At 40.1% G+C, this 17,814-nt stretch overlaps 1 protein-coding gene across 1 annotated transcript in view; it reads right to left on the reverse strand.

The window, feature by feature from the left end:
• Positions 1 to 17,814, reverse strand: part of LOC136863481 (sodium-dependent proline transporter-like) — a 206,613-nt gene that overhangs the window by 173,821 nt on the left and 14,978 nt on the right. Inside the window, exon 3 of the mRNA XM_068225959.1 lies at positions 16,118 to 16,249. Coding sequence (XP_068082060.1) covers positions 16,118 to 16,249 — 132 coding nt within the window. The remainder of the gene's footprint in view (positions 1 to 16,117; positions 16,250 to 17,814) is intronic.

A 17,814-nucleotide genomic window follows, 5' to 3' on the forward strand; every position in this document is an offset into this window, starting at 1 on the left:
ATCAGGAATACCATTGCACGCAACATAGTTTCTGTTAGGCACGTAAATGAGCGAATGATGTGGGTAGATTTGTCAGTTGGAGGTATTAGGAATAGAATTGTCTCCGTGTATTCACCATGTGAGGGTGCAGATGAGGATGAAGTTGACAAGTTTTATGAAGCATTGAGTGACATCGTGGTCAGGGTCAACAGCAAGGATAGAATAGTGTTAATGGGCGATTTCAATGCGAGAGTTGGGAATAGAACTGAAGGATACGAAAGGGTGATTGGTAAATGTGGGGAGGATATGGAAGTTAATGGGAATGGGAGGCGTTTGCTGGACTTCTGTGCTAGTGTGGGTTTAGGAGTTACGAATACATTCTTCAAGCATGAGGCTATTCACTGCTACACATGGGAAGCTAGGGGTACCAGATCCATAATAGACTATATCTTAACCGACTTCGAATTCAGGAAATCTGTTAGGAATGTACGAGTTTTCCGTGTATTTTTCGATGATACAGACCACTTTCTGATCTGTAGTGAACTAAGTATCTCTAGGCCTAGGGTAGAGAATGTAAAATCTGTCTGCAAACGAGTGTAGAAAATCTCCAGGACGAGGAAATTAGACAGAAATACATGGATATGATTGGTGATAAGTTTCGAACAGTAGACAGTAAGCAGGTTCAGGATATAGAAAGTGGATGGGTGGCATACAGGGATACTGTAGTAGAAACAGCAAGGGAATGTCTATGAACAACTGTGTGTAAAGATGGCAAAAGGCGAACATCTTGGTGGAATGATGAAGTGAGAGCAGCTTGTAAACGTAAAAAGAAGGCTTATCAGAAATGCCTCCAAACAAGACAGGGATTTTTACGTAGATGAAAGAAACAGAGTGAAACAAATAGTTGTTGAATCCAAAAAGAAGTCGTGGGAAGGTTTTGGTAATAACCTGGAAAAGCTAGGTCAAGCAGCAGGGAAACCTTTCTGGACAGTAATAAATAATCTTAGGAAGGGAGGGAAAAAGGAAATTAACAGTGTTTTGAGTAATTCAGGTGAACTCATAATAGATCCCAGGGAATCGCTGGAGAGGTGGAGGGAATATTTTGAACACCTTCTCAATGAAAAAGGAAATCATCCTGGTGGTGTTGTGAACAGCCAAGCTCATAGGGAGGAGGAAAATGATGTTGGTGAAATTACGCTTGAGGAAGTGGAAGGTTGGTAAATAAACTCCATTGTCATAAGGCATCAGGAATAGATGGAATTAGACCTGAAATGGTGAATTATAGTGGGAAGGCAGGGATGAAATGGCTTCATAGAGTAGTAAGATTAGTATGGAGTGTTGGTAAGGTACCTTCAGATTGGACAAAAGCAGTAATTGCACCTATCTATAAGCAAGGGCATAGGACGGATTGCAACAACTGTCGAGGTATCTCATTGATTAGTACACCAGGCAACGTATTCACTGGCATTTTGGAAGGGAAGGTGCGATCAGTCGTTGAGAGGAAGTTGCATGAAAACCAGTGTGGTTTCAGACCACAGAGAGGCTGTCAGGATCAGATTTTCGGTATGCGCCAGGTAATTGAAAAATGCTACGAGAGGAGTAGGCAGTTGTGTTTATGTTTCGTAGATCTAGAGAGAGCATATGGCAGGGTACCGAGGGAAAATATGTTCGCTATACTGGAGGACTATGGAATTAAAGGTAGATTATTATTAAAGTCAATCAAAGGCATTTATGTTGACAATTGGGCTTCAGTGAGAATTAATGGTAGAATGAGTTCTTGGTTCAGGGTACTTACAAGGGTTAGACAAGGCTATAATATGCCACCTAGTTTACATGGATCATCTGCTGAAAGGTATAAAATTGCAGGGAGGGATTCAGTTAGGTGGAAATGTAGTAAGCAGTCTGGCCTATGCTGACGACTTGGTCTTAATGGCAGATAGTGCCGAAAGCCTGCAGTCTAATATCGTGCAACTTGAAAATAGGTGTAATGAGTATGGTATGAAAATTAGCCTCTCGAAGACTAAATTGATATCAGTAGGTAAGAAATTCAACAGAACTTATGTCAGATTGGTGATACAAATCTATAACAGGTCGATAATTTCAAGTATTTAGGTTGTGTGTTCTCCCAGGTTGGTAATATAGCAAGTGAGATTGAATCAAGGTGTCGTAAAGCTGATGCAGTGAGCTCGCAGTTGCGAACAACAGTATTCTGTAAGAAGGAAGTCAGCTCCCAGACGAAACTATCTTTACATCGGTCTGTTTTCAGACCAACTTTGCTTTACGGGAGCGAAAGCTGGGTGGACTCAGGATATCTTATTCATAAGTTAGAAGTAACAGACATGAAAGAAGTAGAATGATTGCTGGTACAAACAGGTGGAACAATGGCAGGAGGGTACTCGAAATGAAGAGATGAAGGCCAATTTCGGAATGAAATCGATGGATGAAGCTGTACGCATAAACCGGCTTTGGTGGTGGGCTCATGTGAGGCGAATGGAGGAGGATATGTTACCTAGGAGAATATTGGACTCTGTTATGGAGGGTAAGACAAGTAGGGGTAGACAAAGACGACGATGGTTAGGCTCAGTTTCTAACGGTTTTAAGATAAAATGTATAGAAATAAATGAGGCCACAACACTAGTTGCAAATCGAGGATTGTGGCGACGTTTAGTAAATTCACAGAGGCTTGCAGACTGAACGCTGAAAGGCATAACAGTCTATAATAATGATGTATGTATGTATGTATGTACTCTTTTGTCGGAAATCACCCAGAACAAATAGAGCTGCTTTTCTTTGGATTTTTCCAGTTCATGAATCAAGTAATCCTGGTGAGGTTCCCATACACAGGAACCATACTCTAGTTGGGGTCTTACCAGATAATTATATGCCCTCTCCTTCCCATCCATACTACAAAGCCTAAACACCCTCGTAACCGTGTGCAGAGATCTGTACCCTTTATATACAATCCCATTTACGTGATTACCCCAATGAAGATCTTTCCATATATTAACACCTGGGTACTTAAAGTGATCCCCACAAGGAACATTCACCCCATCAACGCAGTAATTAAAACTGAGAGGTCTTTTCCGATTTGTGAAACACACAAGCTGACTTTTAACCTCGTTTATCATATTACCATTGCTTGCTGTCCATTTAACAACATTATCGAGGTCATTTCGCGTTTCGCCAATGTCCAAAAATTCCTCCTTGAGGAATTCCCCTCTTAATTATTGCAGGGTCAGATAAATCTTCGCCTACTCTAATTCGCTGAGATCTATTTTCTAGAAATATAGCCACCCATTCAGTCACTCTTTTGTCTAGTCCAAATACAATCATTTTTGCCAGTAGTCTCCCATGATCCACCTTATCAAATGCCTTAGACAGGTCAATCGCCATGCAGTCCATTTGACCTCCTAAATCCAAGATTCTTGCTGTTCTTGCTGTAATCCTACAAGTTGAGCTTCAGTGGAATAACCTTTCCTAAACCCGAAGTGCCTTCTATCGAACCAGTTATTAATTTCGCAAACATACCTAATATAATATAAAATAATGCATTCCCAAAGTTTACATGCAATGCACTTCAAACTGACTGGCCTGTAATTTTTAGCTTGATGTCTATCACCCTTTCCTATTTACACTGGGGCTGCTATAGCTCCTTCATGCAAACAATAATCAAATAAGTACTTCAGATGTGGTATTGTCTTTAGTATATCCCAAGATCTTCCTTAAGGAAACAATCGCTACCCAGACTAGAAATTTGTGGCGTTTTCTTACTTACAGAGTTGTATCAGAAGACAAAACGGGCATTAAAGAGGCAATTTCACGATGTTAGAATTCGGTCTGACTGAAGCGTAACCTTTTCTTGGCTTACTTCTTCACTTAAGGGATGGAAAACATTTGTTGCGAACAGGTAAATCATATTCGGGAAATTACCAATTTGAGTGACTGGAGTCACGTCGGCAGCAAGGATAATCATGCAGATTTAATATCACTTGGTGTTAATCCTAGGAACCTCAAGGATCTCAGCTTATGTTGGAACGGCTCAGACTGATTAAGGAAACCGGCTGAAGCCAACAGAAACCTCTCAAGAAAGAAGAAGAGGTAAGGTGGAAGCAACGAGCAGCTTCCTAAAAGCATTCGTTCCTCTCACAGTATTCACTACGTATTCCTCATGGCCTAAGTTATGTATGATGACTGCATATTGCTTAAGATTTCTCATAATTGTCGGGTAAAGGAGAATAGATTACATAGACCATTGATTGCAGATGAAGTGCATAGTGCTAGTTTGGTATGTGTGAATGATGCTCAAATGGAATTCTTCAAGCAAGGCCTAGAAACGTTGACGAAGAAAGGACTATCTGCCAAGAGCTCATTAATATTTCTTGATCCGTTTGTTGATGGAAAACTATTGCTCAGAGTGGGTGGCGGGCTGCAGTGCTCAGACTTATGTTCTGAGCAAAAATATCCACTAATATTACCCTCACAACATCATGTGCTCGTCCAATTTAAATATGGAACGCCATGTGTGTGGCGTGGCTTGTTCTTTTACTGATCCCTCACCCCCTTCCCCCGCCTTTGCCCTTTGTTCATCAAATCACTGTGTGTTTTCCATTTTGACTACGCATTATGGCCTTACTGGCTTTTCCTAATCAAGGGAAACAATTAATTAACTATAATTTCATTGTGAGGAAATGTGCATGTCCCAATACATACGGCATTTAAGTGACTGATCAGCGCTGATAATAACTCCATAGCATCGATTTTTCAAACACACTTCTGTCCCTGTTGATCATAAGTATTTAATGCCAGGTTATGATATTATGACATTAATAATAATAATAATAATAATAATAATAATAATAATAATAATAATAATAATAATAATAATGCACCCTTTTGTAAATAAACTCAGCAATTATTTAAAATTCAACCGCGTTATAAAGGCGGAAAAAATGTGATAATAAAAAGGAATATTTTATATCATATGGCAGTTCGTGTAAAGAAATGAAAGGAAATTAAAAGAAAAGATAAGTATTTAATGCCAGGTTATGACATTAATAATAATAATAATAATAATAATAATAATAATAATAATAATAATAATAATAATAATAATAATAATAATTAGCATGTTTTCGCCTGTGAATAACTTCTGGACCTGTAATGTATTTGCGGCAATATAGCAATACCACACAGCACGTCGACTCATTCGAATACTAATCATAATCAGTCTCGCATGAATACAAATATCTCATGTAATTCAGTGTTTCCAAACTCTTTAAAACATCGTAGTTGCATACAGACGTTGAAATGCTTCAGTAGCCGGCGACTGTTGTGAGTTTTTGGTACCTTTACTCTACCACCGTACTGCCATCTGTCTTCACAGTCTGTGCGCAAGGGGCCACAACCGACCGTATGAAAAGCATATGAGTAAGTCGCAAGTTTCAAATAACCCACCTTCCTCCTTCAAGTGAATGGAGTATACATGAGTTACATCTACCATTTCTTATATATGGTCCGTCAAGCCCTATACATTAGAGGTGACCGGAGGATGCGTTGCAGGTATGCGGGAATGTGGTCGTCCGATATCAAATATTGCTGAAGCAGTCGGTCGCTCAGAAGACATAGTTCAGTTTTGGATAAGAAGATGCCAGGAACACGGCACGGGGGGGGGGGGGAGGACTTAAACCTCACAGAAAATCGATGCAACGTAAGAAAACAACTAGGGAGCAATATAGAACTCTTTTAGAAACCAGAAATGAAAATCCTCTCCTATTGATCAAATAATGAAGAACCATTCAGTTTCCATTTCCTCCCGATTAGCTCCTCCAATTATTTAATTGGCCACAAAATTATTATTTTTGTGTAAAACTAGCGCATTGTTTAATGTTAAACTCTACCTTTTATTTGTTAAGAATACAATTATTTTCGTGCGTAGGAAGCGTTCATTCCATTTATTTATTCTTTCATACAAAATGCATGCCTTCGTTACTTTAAGACACTTCATTATGTTATAATGAGAATATATTTTCTTTATTACAACTCACCTATCATTATTCTTCACTTTTGCATTGTGAAGTATATTCCTCATTATTTACAAGTATTGGTAAAAGTAAGCATTGCCTCTGTCTTTTATTTTTATACGTAATTTTATCCCATTTAATTTATCTCCCATTTCCCAAGTTATATTAAGAGAAAAGCATATTTCAGTACGAGAGTACGTCTTTAAATGAAACACAATTCGCCTTAAGCTTTTAGTAAATATTACCGTCTTTCATCTTAATTTCGTGCTTCCAAATTTGATATCCATGCACATTTTAGTACAAGATATATTAATTCTTCTTTTGACTGTGCATCCAAAAGAATTAAAGTAGTTTAATTTAATAGGACCTATATTGACGGAAACAAGGGCCGTTCTTTCTTACAATGTTCGAGCACGATGCTATTTGATAATGAAATCATAGTCAAGACCGCTAACATTTCAGCCAGCCTTCGCTCACGAGAATTACAAAGAAACAAGGGAATCTGACCCTCAATGAGTTGACGTACGATAGTACGTCTGTTACATTCAAGGAACCCATGCGGTTCCTCCCCCCATTCCCCTCTCTAGCTCATCTTCAAGATCTAGCCATGGGGGCGTGCGGGCAGGCGGGGAAGCAAGTACCTTTCCCTCTGCGCGAGTTTGGTTCATGCTAGATCTCCCATCCTTCACTCTCTCCATCTTCCCTTGCTCTTCAGGTGTTACGCTTTTACATGGATCTGACCAACGAACGAGAATGTAAGCCGGTACTGGGCGGTTCTGAGGGCTGTACAGCTTTCCTTGTTTAAAATTAATATTTCTGACCACTAGTTCTTAATGAACACCAGTTTACACCCTACCCGTCCTTCCGTAGTCATATGTCCTGGAGCACGTGGCATTATTAAGCTCCCCGAGCTGTCCCACCTGCAGGTGTTTCGGAGCGTCCGAGATAATCTTCCGGAGCTTGTCCGAATCTTCATCTGCTTCCGGGGCGTGGGAGTGTTCGTCATCCACTGGAACGGCACACGTGGCTGGTTCACACGTCCCAACCTCGGTCCCGCTGACAAAGGACACCTTTGACCTCGAACGCTCGGAACCGCTCAAAACCATGCTTAGAATAACAAGCAATCATAAACAAAACAGTGGTGTGCTTCATTTCCATGCACTTGTCTGCTAGCGCCACTAGACGGTGGCATAGTGTAGCTGCACTAATCAGTGCTCCAGTTGCATGATTGGTATAGCTGCAGTACGTATTTGTCTCTTGGAGTCTTCGCAAGCGAGTTACTGTGTACAGTACAGTGATATCATGAAGGGAATTAATCCTACGCATGTGGCCCAAATATTAGGGACCAAGTTGCGACGTGCTGAATATGGAAATGACATCGGGGCCCAGGATATGGAGTTCGCGGATATATTAATAACATAATAATTCAGAAACATAATGGCGATGACACAGAAATACACGACGTTACGCTGGATAGATATACGGATTTTGAAGGACGGGAGGAACCTGAACCTGAAGGTGGCTCTTGAAGCAGTACACGAGATTCATCTCCAGAGCAACAGGAACAGTCAAGGCAAAGTGAGTACGAACTCTCTCCACCCAAAAAGACGAGGTCCAGTGTATTAAAAGATATTGATGACAGCGTACTAGAGAACATTTATGAGGACTATTACAATCGTGGTTTCAGTTCCTATAGCAAACTAATGAAGCTCTATAAGTGCATAAAAAGTAAATCAAATTCACATTAATTCTAAATTATGTGTCTACTGTAATAATAATAATTTCGTGTGGCTATTTCTAGCCGGGTGCAGCCCTTGTAAGGCAGACTCTCCGATGAGGGTGGGCGGCATCTGCCACATGTAGGTAACTGCATGTTATTGTGGTGGAGGATAGTGTTATGTGTGGTGTGTGAGTTGCAGGAATGTTGGGGACAGCACAAACACTCAGCCCCGAGCCACTGGAATTAATCAATGAAGGTTAAAATCCCCGACCCGGCCGGGAATCGAACCCGGGGCACTCTGAACCGAAGGTCAGTACGCTGACCGTTCAGCCAACGAGTCGGACAATTATGTGCCTAGGAAACGGGGAGCAGGTGCCCGTTTCAAAGGAAACAGACTGTCGCAATTACAAACTATAAAAGAGTATGTAAAATCGCAATTTGATGGTGCAAGGAGGTATGGATCTACAGTTCACTATTGGCATCTGCAGTTGTGGGCACTAGAAGGGGCTAAAATGGTTGGCTTGGTCAATTTCAAAGCTTCCATTTCCTTTATCGATCATCTTAAGGCTGAATATGGCATTTCATCCAGGCATATTACTACATTTAACACACGTAAGGACACAGAAGGCGATAATATTATACGTCAGAAGGCAGAACAGTTTGTGGAAGAAGTGAAGATGTTTATAACAGAGGAGGGTGTGGAGAATGGTAATGTTTGGAACAGTGACCAGAGTCAATTCCAATATGAAATGTCTGCAGCATCAACACTGTCTTACAGAGGAGAGAAAACTACAGGTAGTGTATTTCAGTCTGTACATAGCTCTACCCACAGCTACACAACTGATGTGGCTTTATCAATGGCAGGCAGACTAGCAAACAAGTTGTACATCTGTTTTCAAGAGACACGAGGCATTTTAGGTCCAAATATTTTAAAGAAACTTGCAACAACCTGTCCATGAAACATTCATGTGGAGGCAAGTAAAAGTGGAAAAATGACTCAAGAACACATGAAACGATTTCTAATTTCAGTCCTTGGCGAACATGTAACAAATGAAGAGCCTATTGTTGTGTAATTCCTGGGTAGGTCATACAGATCGTACCCTTCTAGATGCAAGTTTTCCAAACAAAGATGTTACGCTGAAGATATTGGCACCGAAAACAACAAAATATTGCCAACCCCTTGATGTTTACTTCTTTCGACAAAATAAACTTTACATCAGAAGGATTACTGATTTTTGTAAGACTACAAGGTTCCAAACCACAAATGAAGGTACACGATCGTTATTTCATCGTTTAACTTCACTCTGTGATTTACCATCAATTTGCTGCACCTACGTATAAGCCTACGTTGCAATATGCTTGGCGAAAGCCAGGTTATGACTTTGACATACCAACATCATCATTTGAAAATGTAATTAGTGTGGCTTTTGATATTGGACTGCGCGAATGCGAAAGTAATTTGGAATGTGATAACGTGGCTTTAGTGAGGTGTGCACATTGTTCTCTCCCACTTTGTTTTAACCACTTCATCGAAATCCCGCATCTGCACTTTGAGGACTAATATAAGCACTTTCAGGTGTGTGGTACTGCTGTATATGTGTGTTTTGCGCTATTATGAGTACTTTAAGCAGAGAGTTTTTGACGCTGCTTATTGAAAATGTACACTGACGCCATTAAATTACATATAATTTTCTGCCTATGGTATTGATATCTTGTTACTTTGTTTCTCTCTATTAAAATGTTACTTGAGGTAGAATGCAACGTTTGGCATGGAAATGACGCTCACCACTGTCTTGTTTATAATTGCTTGTTATTCTAAGCATGGTTGCGTGCGGTTCCGAGCGTTCGAGAACAAAGTTATCCCTCGTGAGTATCATCTGATCCCACGGCTTCGAATTCAGTATTCATTATTCGTACCGGCACGCAGATTAATGCCGGGGTGAGTGTGCTGGCCAGGTAGAGTCCCTGTTCGGTGGTCGTCGGTCCGTATTCCACCAGCATGCTGGCTCCATGTGTGGGTCCCTCCATCCGTACCGTCCCTACCACCTTGCTGTAGGCGGGTATCACCTCTTCGCGGAGAAGCGTTATTCTAGCTACTCGGAGGCGGTTTCCGGGTCGTCGGAACATTATCTCTTGCCTACCGAGCCCCAGCACATGTCCCACGTCGACAGTCACCTCGTACGCCTGTGGTGCGTATAGGCCTAAGATGACCTCGTCAGTGATGGCAACGACGAAGGCCCAGACTCGCAGGAGCCATACTCGAGTATCGTCTCCTTCAGGATAGGAATGTTGTCTCCCGAAGTTATTCTCAGCACGTAAGGCCGGTTTGGCCCCCTCTCAGGCTGTCCCTTGGCGATGGTTAATGCCGCCCGCAGGGCCTGTCCCCGAACCAACCGTCGGCGATCAGACTGTCGTCGCTGTACTCGGTTACCCCGTTTAGTGTGTAGTGAGGGGATGGTAGTGACTGGGCCGACGAGCTCCTCTCCTTGTCAGCCCATACTCGTCTCCGTGATCGGATGCCACCCCTCACACGGCAGTTCTTCCGCAGAAGGCTGCGATCGCCGCGGTACCAGCAGGTGATATCCCGGCGTCTTGGAGGTGGTGTGCGTCTCTCTGCTGTTACTGCGGGAGCCTCAGGTACGTCCTCGCCATTGACGGCTCGTATCCTTGCTACTGTGCCGTGGACCTTTCACTGCCTCCATCCTTAGTGTTATCGTCAGCGCCCCTCTAAGGCTATGCTCCCCCCTAAGCATTTGCCTTCGATGGATCTTGGCGTCGCGGAGCCCATCATTGAAAATGTAGGCTACCTCGCGCTTGATGTGATCCTGAGGTTACCCATCCAGAGCACTGTTGCAGCGTTTCATTAGCGCACTGGGTCCTCTTCCTTAACTGGATACGGTAGATGGCTGCCAGTTGGTGGGCATCGTAGTGCCCGTCGATTGCTCCCACAATATCCTGATAAGTGGTACCCGGCTGGAGGCTGTGTAGTATCTCGGCTGCTCGCCCATGTAGCCCGGCTATCAGATGTACGGCTCCCTCCTCCGATGTCCATCCTTTGTGCTCGCAGACAGCCTCGAACTAGGTCCGGGAAGATCCCCAGGAAAAGATCCCTTCGCAACATGGGGCTTTAACTTCGCGACGCTGGAGCCCCCATCGCCGTTGGTGGGGTTTGTACTGGTCTCTATGGTCGTCATTCTTCCACGTCTGGCACTTATTTATACCCTCGGGTCTCGAACTCCGGCTTCCACAACAAACTGCTTTTCGACCAGTTCGTTAACGTCCTGCATGATGTCACCCTTTAACTACGCTTCGAGGGAGCGTACGTCCTTTTCTAACTTTAACCGTCCACATTTTTTTTTCACTTATTTCCGATTTTAGTTGGTCTTGGTTAGATTTCATTTCACTCTTGAATTGACTCTTCATTTCACCCTTAATATTAGTCTCGATTGGATTTAAGTTCACCAGTGATCTTTCTTTCGAGTAGCCAGAACTTATTAAGAAAAGCCTGGAGATTTTCGGAATCCATTTTGCTATTCACTAGAACGAAATACGCAACCAGTGGATCCCGATTTTGACATCAGTTGTGACGGGCCTATAGCGTGACAACACATAACCGGTAGCGTTTTACTCTACTAACATTCATTTAGCTGCTAGCACTTCCTACTAACAGATACACTAGTTCACAGTTTGCGTTCTCAATCACCTACGCACTCACAATCTCACTAGTTACACAGTTACACACTACAGTGTTTCTTATATCGCATATAGTCCACTGTCCGTCACAATAAGCCACCATCACTCGTGTGTCAGTCGCATACTCCAACAGTCTTCGTTTGATGTCGCTCACTGTTATCCGCTAGACTGCACTCGGACGCACACAACCGGGGCACTCAACTGGACCAACTGAAGCATTTATGCGTGATCCATCGGGTTTCCTTAAGACTAGTGTGGCTCATTTGTCACGTGATCTATTGTTGCACAAGGTTAACAATCCGCTGACCGTCAGTTAGTTCTAGCTCGTGGAATGGGCAATGTCTTACTTTAAAATAAAGTTCAGGAAACACAATCGTACTGATTGAATTTTGGTATGACAAGGAGATTTTCATTTTTTGCATATTATTTTAATTTCTTAAAACCAAATATTCGTGCTGTATTTACATCTCGGTATATAGTCCATACTCTTATAACCATATATTTTCAAGTATTTTAATCTTCAGCCCATTTTCCCTTCCTCTTCTTCTACTTCTCCTTAAATCATTAGTTGGTGGGCCTAGTGTCGTTATCCTACAGTCTTATTAATGATGTAGTTGCATTATGCATTTTTGGAAATTTGTGTCTATTTACTTCTTTATTTAATATGCCTTGTCAGGTTCGATCCTAGCTCAGTCCGGTGGTATTTGAAGGTGCTCAAATACGTTAGCCTCGTGTCGGTAGATTTACTGCCACCTAAAAGAACTCCTGCGGGACTGAATTCCGGCACCTCGTAAAACCGTAAAAATAATTAGTGGGACGTAAAGCAAAAAACATTGTTATTTAATATGCCTTGTGGTATTCTTCATGTCATTTCTTGAATAAGTATGATTTTTTCTTAATATTGCCGCTCTTTGAACATGTGCTTAATCGCAATTACTGGTAGAAGCATTTAAGCGCGATCTATCGGGTTTTCAGATATATCCATTATGTTGCATCCAGTAAGGCAACTCTCTTATTTTTACATTAGTCTTGTGAAGTTTCTTCAAGATTTACTTGCCACCTTGTTTCTTTAATTCTTCGCTCTATTGGTGTTTAAATTTCATACATACTACTGTGAAAATTTCACGGATTTGATCAAATTTGGAAACTTCTGATACCGAATGTGCTATACAAACGGTGCAACGGACCGATGTGGTATTTAAACTATGTACTGACTATCCAAACCTCCTTTCCAACATACTCACTTGTCCCGCGCATATAGCCTTGCGTTTTATTGTATTCATTTCTCTTTGCCCTCGATGGATTTTTCTCACTATGCGGTGTTTTGGTAATAGGATTAATTTGACTAACGTAACTATGTTTATTTCCCCCTTTACTACTGGTTTGTCCGAGTTTATCTTTCCTCCTTGATTGGGTTTATCCTTTCCCTTGCTGCTGACTTATTAACCGGTTATTTATATTCTCTCGTTTTTTTCCTTTGTGGATGTATTTTATATTTCTCGACTTTTACTTGTATAATCTTTACCATGTATAAATTATTAATGACTACTTCACCTACTTCATAAGCGTCCATCTTGTATTTGTTTTCTTAGCCTATTAAATTACGTATAACACTGCCAAAACATCACCTTATTGACCAATTCTTAATCACATAAATATCTCACTTACCGAATAGGGTAATTTCCATATTATTCATTCACCTCTCCTTCGTTCTATTGTGTTAAACAGTTACTCTAGTTTCTACCTCCTGTGTAATCTTAACTGTATAGTTTTCTTATTTTCGTACAATATTAACATGCATACAGGTAGTTTAAATGTGTAACCTTGATGAATATCTACATCCTTTTTTAAGTGAAAAATAATTAATCGGAATCGTTAAATAAACAGTACAAGATGTTTGATTTGGCGGTAATTTTTCCCTGTCTAAATCTTTAAAATCGTGGTACTGTAATTTTGAAGTCAAGCCTTATTTTAAATTCACGTTCTGTTCGGTTTTCTTTTGGTATTCGTTCCATTTCACTTCTACTTGTTGTGGTTATTAGGTTTACCTCTTTACATATTGCAGTATTTGTCATTATTTCTGGGTGATATACCTTCGGTAGTCCACTGTTTTAACTTAAGTTGTTCTCCCTATCCTGTGTATATTTCATACTATGCGAAAATAACTGTATTTATGTAGTTAGCTTCAACATTACCTCGATTGAAGAATCACTGGTTTTAGACCTCTTTAACCACGTTAGTTTTTAAACTACTCTAAAAATGATTTGAGCATTAAGTAATTAATTAATAATTAGTTTAATTTTGCAAGGCACTAATCACTAACATTCCTTTAAGCAGAGTATGCAGAGTATGATTCAATCTAAAACCTAGTTCGAGGTATTGAGTTTCTTTTCTTATTGTCAATAAGATGATTAATTAATAATTTTTTTACATCAGTACTTCTCTCTTTCCTTTTGAAATGTATATTAATTATATCTGAATTTTCTTTTCACTAAAACATAATGTTTGAGTAAATTTTGAAAAGGGTGTTGTTATTTGGTAGATCAGCGCAGCATCTCGTTGATTTTCTCTTTCGCTTGCGCTGTTTAAGCATTTTGTTCCGCGCTCTGTGGTACAGCACTTTCCACGAGTCTTGTTATGAACTGTTTTCCAGCGGGATTTCTATTATGGTAAGTGATGTTATTGTTTTCTGGCTCATGTTGGTTGTGTTTGTTATTTTCCTTTTCTGTCCCGTCTGGAAAAAACTAAACTCCCAATCGTAGGTTATGGCGAGATAACCCGTTTAATTAATTATTTCTATTTTCCTTTAATGATTGCCGTACAATATTGATGTCATACAGGTAAATAATTCTGGGAATCCCTCTTCTTCACACGCTTTCCACGGTTCTCTCCAATAAGATCACACAGTCAGAGTGATGTATCAAGTGACCGATCACATTGATTTTTCTCTTTGGAATGGTGCCTGGTAACTATACTTATCTCCTAGTAGTTGCAGAACCTCTTCGCTTTTCATTTTGGCAGTGTATGTTCATGATTCGGCTCCAACGTCACATTTTGAATGTCCTTAACGTCACTCTCTCCAGTTGTATTAGAAGAGTCCTCATTTCTTAAGATATGTGAGCCAATTAATCTCCATCATTAATTCGAAATGAATATATAAACATGCAATGCTCCTTTCACAGAATAAAATATATATAGTTAAATACTTTTGGGTTACTCGTGTTTACGAACGTCATTGTATGCTTTCAGATCTTTTCATATCCTTTCTCCGTATTTCTTCTGAAATGATGTGAGGCGTTTTATACAGTGCAGTTCAAACCCCAACATTTTCAGGAAATCGAGAAAACTTCCTGAATTCTACACATAGTTTTTCGAAGTCTGCGCGTTTTCGTTGTGTATTATACGAACGATGTTACGTTTGTAGGCCTATTAGTTTGCATTATTCACTCGCTATTATTTAAGTTTTTGTAAATAACTGGCAGGAAGGTAAAACATAAATAAATAATTTGCTGTATTAAAATGCAATGCATTTTGAGCATCAGCAAAGCATTAAATTGAACATGTATCAGCATTGATTGATATCGTGTGACCTCAAGAGAGGCCTGGTGCAGGTCTTTTAGTTGACGTCCATGGGCAACCTACGACTCTGGGTGTGAGATGATGAAGATATTGAGGTTAGGAGACGGCAAAACTCGGTGTCGACACATAGCCTAACCTACTCCTATCGAATAACACGAAGTAGTCTGCTGAAGGCTTTACGTCCCCATCGGGCGGATGAATCAACACTGTCATATGACCACACTCCATATGAACACTGCGCGGAGAGTTTAGGAGTGGAACCCAAGCTTTCTGCACGCAATCTAGTGATTATAAATTGTATACCACCACCTCTCCTCCCCTTTCAGCCAACATTCTGATGGAATTTTTTTTATATGAACGGGACTCGAACCAGGTAACCACAGTGAGACCATATCGACTCGACGTCTTGATGACCATGTCCATAAGGCGGGTTAGTATTTATGTTATAGAAAATAAAGAACTGGCAAATGGCAGATGTTTGTGTACAGGAACTTGTTTAAAATTATGGCACTCAGTCCAGCATAAAGATCATCACACTTCCTTTTTAAGTTTCAGTATCCACTGACCTCACTGCTGTTGTCATCATCGTCTCCAACATCAGTGGTAGCTTTGATATCCAAATTTTAAGGTTGTACTTCTTGTTGACGGGAGCTAGCCTCTGCACACCTTCAGGTTTAGCCGGTGCTAGAGCTGAAGCCTCTTCATAACTATGCTACGAAATAAATTTGAAGGGAATTTTGTTCTTTCTTATGTACACGTCCTCCCACGGACCAGCCTATGTAAGGCGTATCTTCACAAACACGTAGTTATTTCCGATTATATCATTATTACTCCTTTCAGTTTCGTTGAAGCTTTTGCTTTCTTTCGGAATGGCAGTTTTTCTGAACAATTATCTGAACTTTGGTTGTTTTCGTGAAAGTGGCAAAACTTCAGTAATGAATACCAGAGAACTGTGGCTCTTTTCTTACAAAATTGTTACGTCAGATGATACCCAGCAAGTAGCAGCAGCACAATTACTCTTTTGAACACTATGGTCCTTCTTGTAAAAGACGCCTTGTATGTACATTGAAAAAAATTACAAACGTACATGATTTGTCCTGGTAAGACTAAACTTACGTGTACTGACCTTTAAAGAGTGGGCAACAATTCCATAATGCAACGGGTCCTACACCTCCAAATTGCCCCACAGCTAACTCAAGATAGTACATTGGCTTCCCAGCCAGAGCTAGCATCACAAGGTAGGGGATCAGGAAAGCACCTGGAAATCAAGAGAGATAACATATAAGAACACTTCTATCCTCGAACATACCATCAAGTCAACCAAGTTTCTCCCTACAAACTCTAAGGGAAAGAACAATTAGCAAACTTTTACATCTTTGTCAGGTATGAGTTCAAAATATGCAAATACTTTATACAACATAAGTGTAATTGTAATACAAATATATCTTCAAAATAACTCGACCTCTGTCCTGTCATCGAGCCACAGATAGTGTTCCAGTTCCCTCCATGCCTGAAGTACTGACCAATCCTTTGCATACAAACAATGTAGACTATTCCAATGAATGATGTCGTTTCTTTCCCAGTATGCGTGCTTTTTAGAAACGAAGACAAATAAAAATAATAATAATAATAATACTAATAATAATAATAATAATAATAATAATAATAATAATAATAATAATAATAATAATAATAATAATAATAATAAGTGTTCGGAAGTTTATGGCCTAGAGGAGTAAAAAATATGCAACCAAATATGCCCTAAAACCTAGGTAAATATGACTTACAAAAGGTAAATATAACTTGAGATTTCTATGGTTAGGTAGCAAGTATTAAGAGTATTACTAACATTAGACGTTCCAAAAGAGTGATAAGCGATTATACAGCAGGCACATTTAATCATGCAAACTGACAGAGCTCCAGTAGGTAAATTAACACTTTATACATTCATTCAGTATCATCGCCCTGAGTCGTAGTTCTCATTCTGTTTTCGTAAAAAATAATCAAAATTGAATTTTCTTTAACAAGTTGCTTTACGTCGCACCGACACAGATACAGTAGATCTTATGGTGACGATGGGATAGGAAAGGGTCAGGATCGGGAAGGAAGCGGCCATGGCCAACATTTTTCTGGTGTGAAAATGGGAAAAAATCTTCAGGGCTGCCGGCAGTTGGGTTCGAATCCACTGTCTCCCGAATGCCAAAAATGAATTAGCATGCTTTCTGGTAATTGTCGGAGTATGGTATACAGCACCTACTTCTAGGAATCATGTCCTCTAAACCTGCTACCTTTTACGGGGAAAAGAAAGAAAAATGCATCTACTACAGTATTTCGATATCCTATGTTTGAAAACAGACGCGATTAACATGTATCTTGTTAAAGACGACACCTCTATTTGAATAAAAAGGCTCAAAATATAACCATATATGACCTTATATCACTAAACAGAGCAAAATCTGACCAAAGCAATAAAAATGGCCGAAATATGCATTTATATGCAACATAAAATTGCTTTAAATGAGGGTGAGGGATCCATCATTCACAGTTCTTTTTCATATTTCGTTCAAATGACCACAGGAATGATAAATGACTTTTCCTTAACATCCGAACCTCAATAATAATAATAATAATAATAATAATAATAATAATAATAATAATAATAATAATAATAATAATAATAATAATAATAATAATTGTGTGGCTATTCCTAGCCTGGTACAGTCCTTGTAAGACAGAACCTCCGTGGAGGATGGGCGGCATCTGCCTTGTATGGCAACTGCGTGATTTTGTAGTGGAGGATATTGTTGTGTGTGAGTTATAGTA

This window comes from Anabrus simplex, chromosome 2 (assembly GCF_040414725.1).
Source record: "Anabrus simplex isolate iqAnaSimp1 chromosome 2, ASM4041472v1, whole genome shotgun sequence".
Lineage (NCBI taxonomy): Eukaryota > Metazoa > Arthropoda > Insecta > Orthoptera > Tettigoniidae > Anabrus > Anabrus simplex.